This window comes from Chiloscyllium plagiosum, chromosome 25, assembly GCF_004010195.1.
Source record: "Chiloscyllium plagiosum isolate BGI_BamShark_2017 chromosome 25, ASM401019v2, whole genome shotgun sequence".
In the NCBI taxonomy this organism is placed as follows: domain Eukaryota; kingdom Metazoa; phylum Chordata; class Chondrichthyes; order Orectolobiformes; family Hemiscylliidae; genus Chiloscyllium; species Chiloscyllium plagiosum.
In genome coordinates, this window is record NC_057734.1 from 47,592,921 (window position 1) to 47,602,845 (window position 9,925).

A 9,925-nucleotide genomic window follows, 5' to 3' on the forward strand; every position below is an offset into this window, starting at 1 on the left:
CCTCTGATATTGCCTCCGTTTCCTCCTTGGTATTCTGCTGTAAAATTGTATTTTACAGAGTGTTATACAGATCAAGGTTAAGTTTACCGTTGCCCCACAAAGCAAAGGTAATAATGTTGGAATTCCCTGTGCGGGTTGGGAGGCTCTTGTTGTGTTTTCCCTCAGAAGCTTTGAATTCTCACACCTTCGATGGTGCCCCCCCTGATTATCCAAGGCTTCAGTTAATTCCAGATGTCTCTGCCTTTCTGACAGCAGTGAGCTGAGTGATTCGAGGGAGCCACTTTGTCGGATGCTGCATCATATATTTTGAAAAGATCAGATTAGCCATTTTTATAAAGTTTGTAATATGGAGTCGGTTCTTCCATATTGCGTGTTTTTTCAACGCGAATTGGCTTTAATGCGATTGAAGAATTTGGACCGTTATTTGTGGAACGCACACTTTCCTTACCTGGATTGGCTATAACGTGATTCCAGCCCCATTATTTTAAATTGCTCAGCCCCTGAGCAATTTTCTTGTCTCGCACAATCACATTATATCAGAACCGACTGTACTTAGAGAGGGCTTTGTGGTATGGTGGATGTGTCCCTGTCTGTGGGCTAGAAACGTCGCATTCAAGCCCCACCTGTTTTGGTGTACACCATAACATCTCTGATCAGGTTAATGACAAATATACTATCATGGCACATTAGTGCCATAATTTCCTCCTGATCAAATTTTTTTTCTGTAAAATTACATTGCAGAATGTAAGGAATGCTCACAGTTTATTCCATACATACAGATGCTGATCTGAAACAGCTTGCTCCTTCAGTCAGATTTTGTTTGGGACATTCTCTTTCCTTTTTCTCTCTTTTCTTTTACAATAGGTTTGCAGTTTTTTTCAAGTTTTGGAGTTTTCGTGTGCCTGCTATCTGTGGCTTCACCACAGCTGACGCTCGCAAAGATTGTACCATGTCAGATCTGTCGCTAACCTGGGTGTAACCTGTGCATCTGACTCCACTCACACACACTCTCACTCTCTCTCTCTCTCTCTCTCTCATTCTCCATCTCAGCTCCAGTCCCTGACTTACCTGGGGCTGACTCCCTCATTTGCACCTTTCCTATCTCTCGGCCCAGCTGTTCCAATGTCCTCCTGACCAGCCTCCCACCTTGAAGTCAGTATAAGGTGGAACTCGTTTAAAGTTCTCACCTGTTCACCCCTAAACCCGCTGACCTACATTGACCCCTGCTCCAACAATGCTGACTTTAGAAACGTGTCTCTTTGTTCTCCAGTTTGGCAAACCGTACTAGTGCCAGTCTTGCTCAGCATCAGCAGCACCACAAAATGTTTGGTCAGCTGCAATTTCTGGAATTGTATTTCCAGTTTTCTCACTTATTAAAGCAGTAAACTGTAGTTCCCCATAACAAGGGATATTTATTTGTGGTTTGTTGATGAGCTATCTCTCGACCTTTTCTCATTTCGTAATTTCTCACATTCTTATGGATAGAGGTAAGAGTATGCAACAGTATAAAAGCTCTCGAGCACATTTCTGACAACATTACCCAAAGGTCAATACCCAAATGCAGCTTTTCTGAAACTCGAGTTATTTCCGCTGAGTTCAAAACTGAAAGTGGATAAACCTATTCATCAACCACTGGCAGCAAAACCAATCAGAATTCTCTGACCTCTGTCCCAGCAGCAATGACCTCTCACCTTGACTCTCATGTCCTTTTGCGACTTGCCCTGTTGCCTTCACATGCTCTGACCTTACTCATAGGTCTCCTTCAGATACCTATTGAAGGTCTTTTAAAAGTTTGTATATATTCCATCCACCGCATTACCTTTATGTTCTCTGTTACTTCACAGAATTCAACACGGAAAGTCAAGACTTATGTTTTTTTCAATCCCTGGCAGTATTTTTGAACTTGCCTTTTTTTTTCTTTTGGAATCAAGATTCCATCATTCTTCCTCTGATCACCATGACGATGATCAGTTTGTATGTTTCCTGTGTTTATTCTTTTGGAAAGTAGCCATAATTTTAGCTATATACCACTTTTCTAATTGGTACATTTTAACGCCTCTGTCCCCCTAATCACCTTGATGCATTTTTTTTTAAAAAACAGGGGCTTTATCTTTTCCAGTTTCTGGCTCATCATGTCACCTTCATCACTTGTCATTATCACTTGAATAACCTTTCAAGTCTCTGCTAACGTCATGTTTCCTCTGTGGATGCTGAGATGAAATGATCAGGCAATATTTTTCTAATTTTGCTGCTGTTATCTGAGAGTTTGTCTTTCGAGGCACTGTCCATATCTGAATATTCCTGTTTGTGTCTGGACAATACTTTTTATTATTTCCTTTGTATTTTTGACCTTTCACTGGCTTCCTTCCGAACTTTCTGGTTTTTTTGTTCTTTTACTGTCCAATAATTAACACGCAATCTTAAGACGGAGTGATTATCAGTATCTCTACTCAACCCCGGCATTTCATTCTTACTCCTCATTGTGTTGACCCCCAACGACATCGTCCGAAGGTGAAAGGTCAATTTACACACCCACTGCCAGTAACCTGCTTGACCTCACCACCAACTCTTCCAACAACTCTGCAGCTGCTCGGTTATCCAGCTGTATGTCCAATATCCAGTGCTGAATGAGCCATAATGTCCATCCACCCCCCCCCATTCAATGTTGGGATGACCGAAGCCATTGCTTTCATCCCGAGAAACTGACCCCATCCCTCACCCTGGCAATGATCTGGGACGAAACCAGACTGTTTATAACTTGGTGTCCCATGTGAGTGCGAGATTGTCATGTGATCTGAAGTTCGTGCCTCCTTTTCGACTGATTATTTCCACCTCCTTTGATTCACCCAGTCTTCACTGCTGTGCTATTGAAACCCTCATTGATGCCTTTGTTACCTTTAGATGTAGCTGTTGCAGCACCCTGGCAGCTGCCCCCGCACTTTCTGAACTCAGTAAACCTGACCTAGCCCAGAGCTCTCCTGTCTCATGTCTTAACTGTCAGCAAGAACTGTTTGTTTCACCTCGCCATCCTCCCCCATGCTCACTGACCTGAAACATGTTTCCTTGTTTTCAGAGCCGTCCATGGCCTCGCCCTCTCCACACCTCTGTAGTGACCTCTGGCCCGACAACCCTCAAACGTTATTTGTGCTTCTTTCATATTGTGCGGCACAGCACAGTGGCTCAGTGGTTAGCACGGCTACCTCACAGCGACAGGGACCCGGGTTTGAGTCCAGCTTCGGGGGACTGTCTGTGTTGGCGTTTGCATATTCTCCCTGTGTCTGCATGGGTTTCCTCCCATAGTCCAAAGATGTGCAGCTTAGATGGATTGCCCCTAGTGTCTAGGGATACAGTCCTAGTGCACAAGATAGATGGATTAGCCATGGGAAATGCAGGGTTACAGGGATAGGGTAGGGGGAGTGGGTCTGGGTGGGATCCTCTTTGGAGGGTCAGTGTGGATGTAAGGGATCAAATGGCCTGCTTCCACACTGCCAGGATTCTATGATCCCCTTTCTTTAAACACTCGTCTATTGACCTTGCCTCAGACTCCAAGCTCTAGAATTCCCTTCTCTGCATCTTTATATCACTTAGTCTCTTGAAAATATTCTTTAAAACCTAACTTTAACCAAGCTTTCGGTCATTTTATCTAGCAGTCCTGTGCTTTCATAATATCTCCTCGTATGGTTGGATCTCATACTGTGTTTGGTAATCCTTCTGTGTAGCACTTTGGGATATTTTATCACATTAAATGTGCTCCCTAAATATTTTAAGTTTTAAGTTATAGGGTATTTTTATGTTTTTAGATGAATATATTTTCATGCTTTCTTGACCTTTTCATTTCTAATGGCCTTTGTCAATTTATTTTTCTTATTTCCTTCACTATTTCCATTCTCATTCACTTTATAATTGCTTTCTTCTTCAATCTGTTGACATAATCTATCACTTATATTTGTCTCAGTCACCAGCTCATATCTTACTTTGTGGTTGCTAATGCCTGGCCGGTCCCCCATGTTTATTTCTCTGACCTGCTCTGCTTGTTTCCAACAGTGATTGCACTGTCCTTGTGCCTTTTATACTGGGTAAGAAAGGAGGCCAGTACACATTCTTTAAAAACCTATCTCCCTTTCCACAATTCTTAAAAGTTTGGTTTAGGCTAGTTGATATCTCTCATAATTAATGTCAATGTCTTTTTCTCATTTTATTAGTTTGCCTATATCATTTCCCTCTGTTATTTGGGTGCAGTCATAGAGTCATAGAGATGTACAACATGAAAACAGACCCTTCGGTCCAACCCGTCCATACCGACCAGATATCCCAACCCAATCTAGTCCCACCTGCCAGCACCCAGCCCATATCCCTCCAAATCTTTCCTATTCATATACCCATCCAAATGCCTCTTAAATGTTGCAATTATACCAGCCTCCACCACTTCCTCTGGCAGCTCATTCACTCTATGTGTGAAAATATTGCCCCTTCGGTCTCTTTTATATCTTTCCCCTCTCACCCTAAACGTATGCCCGACCCCAGGGAAAAGACTTTGCCTATTTACCCTGTCCATGCCCCTCATAATTTTATAAACCTCTATAAGGTCACCCCTCAGCCTCCGACGCTCCAGGGAAAACAGCCCCAGCCTGTTCAGCCTCTCCATATAGCTCAGATCCTCCAACCCTGGCAACATCCTTGTAAATCTTTTCTGAACCCTTTCAAGTTTCACATCTTTCCGATAGGAAGGAGACCAGAAATGATTAGCATGATCGATTCCTTTTTATCCATGTCTTAATGCCTAGAGATAGTTTGTGTCTTAATGTCACTTTGATCATTTATTTTCCAATTGCCATTTTTACCTGACTGTAGTAACCCTGCATTACTTCCATATAGTTTCCAAATACGTTATATCCTGTAATATTGAAATATCGGTCCAATTCTTCAAGAGGCCTTTTGAGAGTTACCATCCCCAGTTCCCCAGTTTTGTTTAACATACTGTTGCAGTAGGGGCAAATTAATTTGATTATCTTTCTGCTGTTTTCAAAACTGAGGCGTTTTGTTTATCCTTGGTTTTGAGGTGTGGAATTGTTACAGGTCAGCCACGATCTCGTTGAATGGCAGAACAGGGACTGAACCTCGAGCAATTTCCCAACTGTCTGGTCCCTGACCATTCATGGTACCTAGCGATCTGATCTTTATTCTCACCTCATTACTTTTCAGGCTATTGTTATTCCATGATTTTCTAGTGAAAGATTCATTTGTGACCCACTTTATTCCTTTCATAAGAAGGTAAAATGCAGGAGTACGCCATTCGGTCCATCCAGCATTATCTACTGTTCTGTGGTCGTAGCTGATCATCGACCTTGCGTTATTTTCCTGTCTGACCACCATTTCCTGTGAATTCATAAGACGCAAGGCTGAATCAAGCTGACAGATTTTTAAAAGTATGTTCAATGGAGCTCTCCAGGGCAGAGAGTCATACAGCACGGAAACAGACCCTTTGGTCTGACTAGTCCGTGCCGACCAAGTTTCCCAAACTAAATTATTCCCATTTGCCTGTGTTTGGCCCATATCACTCTAAACCTTTACTATTCGTGTGCCTGTCCAAATGTCTTTTAAATGTTGTCATTGCATCTCCTTCCACCACTTCCTCTGGCAATTCATTCCAAATACAAACCACCCTCTGCATGAAAAAGCTGCCCCTCAGGTCCCTTTAAATCTTTCCCCTCTCACCTTGAATATATGCCCTCTAGTTTTGGACACCCCCACCCTCATCTTATTGATGCCCTTCATTATTTTCATTCCAAAGATTCACAGCAATTCTTCACAGTTCACAAAAGATTCTTTAACTGAGTCCGAAATGGTGGTCCCCTTTCAGCACTAGACTCCCCAGCCTGGGGGAAGCAAGCTCAGTGATTTGGGAGATCTCAGTAAGATCTTCACTTTACTAAACTCCAGAGAGTAAAATCCCAATTTCTTGAGTTTCCTGTAAGGAAATCCCTTCATCCCAGGGGCTAATCCGGTGAATCTTTGCAGTACCACATCCAAAGCAAGTCCATTCATCCGATTGAAACTGTGCCCTGCATTGCGGATGTCATCTCAACAAGGCCCTATTCAGTTGTAGCAAGATATCTTTGTTCTTCTGTACTAATCCACCTGCCACAAATGCCAATAAGCCATTTCCCTTCCCAATCTCTCACACCTTTTTGGTCTAATGCAATAAAGCCATTGATTGCCAACTGTGAGGATTCAGCTGTTGACATCACCTTAACAGGGTCACCTCCCTCCAGCCTCCTTCCCTGTCACTGACCCCCCACTGATCACCAAACCTGGATCTCCTCACCCCCCATTACCAGTTAACAGCCTCTGTGTACCTTAGCACCAAGTAAGAAACCCCTTCCTCTGAGCAGCGAGGTATGTGCACAGCTTTCTGTCCCTTTGACTCCTTTCACTGGGAAATAGCATTTGATTTAGTAATTAACAAAACAGCGCAGAAGATGATTGGTGCTTGTCTTGGCAGAAATCAAGTGTACATGTCAATGGAGTGCAATGAATGTTCAGGTTCTGTTCAGACCTGAGCGTAAATATCTCTGACAGAAGACCACCTGCAACATTCTTCACTTCAAACTTTCTGAAATTGGCGTGCTGCGGACTGAAGTTAAAATCCTTAGCTGTTATGTTCCAATTCTAGATTTTGCAATGTTGAGGGATTTACCCTTTGTAACTGTTTTCCAACATTGTGTGTCTTTTCATGATGCAACAGTCTTTTATCTCTCACATCAGCGGTTTTCCTGCCTTTCAACCACCCCACCATCACACACAAAAACCCTTGCACGTCTTTTTGAAGGATTCACTTATCAACACACTGAGTTTCTCTTTGTTTATTCAGTTTCCATCCGTCCAATATCATCGCTGGAAATGGAGCCAATATGAGTGAAGCCAAGTCCTTGCTAATTCTGCAGACCAATAAGAGAATGTAAGTGTCAGAACAGCTTGTATCGGTGACAGCAGGATGCTGGTTTCTCAGTACAGGTGTGCAGTTACTATGGAACACTGGTCTCTCAGTACAGGTGTGCCGTTACTATAGAACACTGGTTTCTCAGTACAGGTGTGCAGTTACTATGGAACACTGGTTTCTCAGTACAGGTGTGCAGTTACTATAGAACACTGGTTTCTCAGTACAGGTGTGCAGTTACTATGGAACACTGGTTTCTCAGTACAGGTGTGCAGTTACTATAGAACACTGGTTTCTCAGTACAGGTGTGCAGTTACTATAGAACACTGGTTTCTCAGTACAGGTGTGCAGTTACTATAGAACACTGGTTTCTCAGTACAGGTGTGCAGTTACTATAGAACACTGGTTTCTCAGTACAGGTGTGCAGTTACTATAGAACACTGGTTTCTCAGTACAGGTGTGCAGTTACTATAGAACACTGGTTTCTCAGTACAGGTGTGCAGTTACTATAGAACACTGGTTTCTCAGTACAGGTGTGCAGTTACTATAGAACACTGGTTTCTCAGTACAGGTGTGCAGTTACTATAGAACACTGGTTTCTCAGTACAGGTGTGCAGTTACTATAGAACACTGGTTTCTCAGTACAGGTGTGCAGTTACTATAGAACACTGGTTTCTCAGTACAGGTGTGCAGTTACTATAGAACACTGGTTTCTCAGTACAGGTGTGCAGTTACTATAGAACACTGGTTTCTCAGTACAGGTGTGCAGTTACTATAGAACACTGGTTTCTCAGTACAGGTGTGCAGTTACTATAGAACACTGACACTGGTTCTCAGTACAGGTGTACAGTTACTATGGAACACTGGTTCTCAGTACAGATGTGCGGTTACTATGGAACACGTTCTCAGTACAGCTGTGCGGTTACTATGGAACACTGACTCTCAGTACAGGTATGCGGTTACTATGGAACACTGGTCTCTTAATACAGGTGTGCAGTTACTGTGGAACACTGGTTCTCAGTACAGGTGTGTGCTTACTATGGAACGCTGATTTCTTGGTACAGGTGTGCGGTTGCTATGGAACGATGGTCTCTCAGTACAGGTGTGTGCATATTATGGAACACTGGTTTCTCAGTACAGGTGTGCGGTTACTATGGAACACTGGTCTCTTAGTACAGATGTGCAGTTACTGTGGAACACTGGTTCTCAGTACAGGTGTGTGCTTACTATGGAATGCTGATTTCTCGGTACAGGTATGCGGTTGCTATGGAACACTGGTTCTCAGTACAGGTGTGTGCTTACTATGGAACACTGGTTTCTCAGTACAGGTGTGCAGTTACTATGGAAGACTGGTTTCTCAGTACAGGTGTGCAGTTACTATGGAACACTGACTCTCAGTACAGGTGTGCGGTTACTATGGAACACGTTCTCAGTACAGCTGTGCGGTTACTATGGAACACTGGTTCTCAGTACAGGTGTGTGCTTACTATGGAACACTGGTTTCTCAGTACAGGTGTGCAGTTACTGTGGAACACTGGTTCTCAGTACAGGTGTGTGGTTACTATGGAACACTGGTTCTCAGTACAGGTGTGCAGTTGCCAAGGGACACTGGTTCTCAGTACAGGTGTGCAGTTACTATGGAACACTGGTTTCTCAGTACAGGTGAGCAGTTGCTATGGATCACAGGTTTCTCAGTACAGGTGTACAGTTACTATGGAACACTGGTTCTCAGGACAGATGTGCGGTTACTATGGAACACTGGTTCTCAGTACAGGTGTGCAGTTGCTATGTGACACTGGTCTCTTACTTCAGGTGTGCAGTTACTATGGAACACTGGTTTCTCAGTACAGGTGAGCAGTTGCTTTGGAACACTGGTTTCTCAGTACAGGTGTGCAGTTGCTATGTGACACTGGTTTCTCAGTACAGGTGTGCAGTTGCTATGTGACACTGGTTTCTCAGTACAGGTGTGCAGTTGCTATGTGACACTGGTTTCTCAGTACAGAGTTACTATGCAACACTGGTTTCTCGGTACAGGTGTGTGGTTACTATGGAATACTGGTTTCTCAGTACAGGTGTGCGGTTACTATGGAACACTGGTTCTCAGTACAGGTGTGCAGTTACTATGCAACACTGGTTTCTCAGTACAGGTGTGCAGTTACTGTGCAACACTGGTTTCTCGGTACAGGTGTGCGGTTACTATGGAACACTGGTTTCTCAGTACAGGTGTGCAGTTACTATGGAACACTGGTTCTCAGTACAGGTGTGCGGTTACTATGGAACACTGGTCTCTCAGTACAGGTGTGCAGTTACTATGGAACACTGCTTTCTCAGTACAGGTGTGCGGTTACTATGGAACACTGGTTTCTCGGTACAGGTGTGCAGTTACTATGGAACACTGCTTTCTCAGTACACGTGTGCAGTTACTATGGAACACTGGTTTCTCGGTACAGGTGTGCAGTTACTATGGAACACTGGTTTTTCAGTACAAGTGTGCAGTTGCCAAGGGACACTGGTTCTCAGTACAGGTGTGCAGTTATTATGGAACACTGGTTTCTCAGTACAGGTGTGCAGTTGCTATGGGGCTTAGATATAATGCAGAGCTGGGCTGAGGAATGGCAGATGGAGTTCAACCCTGTCAAGTGTGAGCTTGTCCATTTTGGAAGGACAAATAAGAATGCGGAATACAGGGTTAACGGTAGGGTTCTTAGTAAGGTGGAGGAGCAGAGGGATCTTGGGGTCTATGTTCATAGATCTTTGAAAGTTGCCACTCAGGTGGAGAGAGCTTGTAAGAAGGCCTATGGTGTATCAGCGTTCATTAGCAGAGGGATTGAATCAAGAGTCGTGAAGTGATGTTGCAACTATACAGGACTTTGGTTAGGCCACATTTGGAGTACTGCATGCAGTTCTGGTCGCCTCACTTTAGGAAAGATGTGGAAGCTTGGAATGGAGAATAGGTCGTACGAGGATAGGTTAAGAGTGCTAGGCCTT

The 9,925-nt window shown here is 43.7% G+C and overlaps 1 protein-coding gene across 5 annotated transcripts in view; it reads left to right on the plus strand.

Annotated features, from left to right (window-relative positions):
- wu:fi75a02 overlaps positions 1–9,925 on the plus strand; it is an 80,598-nt gene that overhangs the window by 58,564 nt on the left and 12,109 nt on the right. For 4 of the 5 annotated variants that reach the window (XM_043716103.1, XM_043716106.1, XM_043716104.1 and 1 more), the window contains one exon: positions 6,872–6,958. The exons of the other annotated variant lie outside the window; for it this stretch is intronic. In XM_043716103.1, the coding sequence (XP_043572038.1) occupies positions 6,872–6,958 (87 nt within the window). The remainder of the gene's footprint in view (positions 1–6,871; positions 6,959–9,925) is intronic. 5 annotated transcript variants of the gene reach the window in all.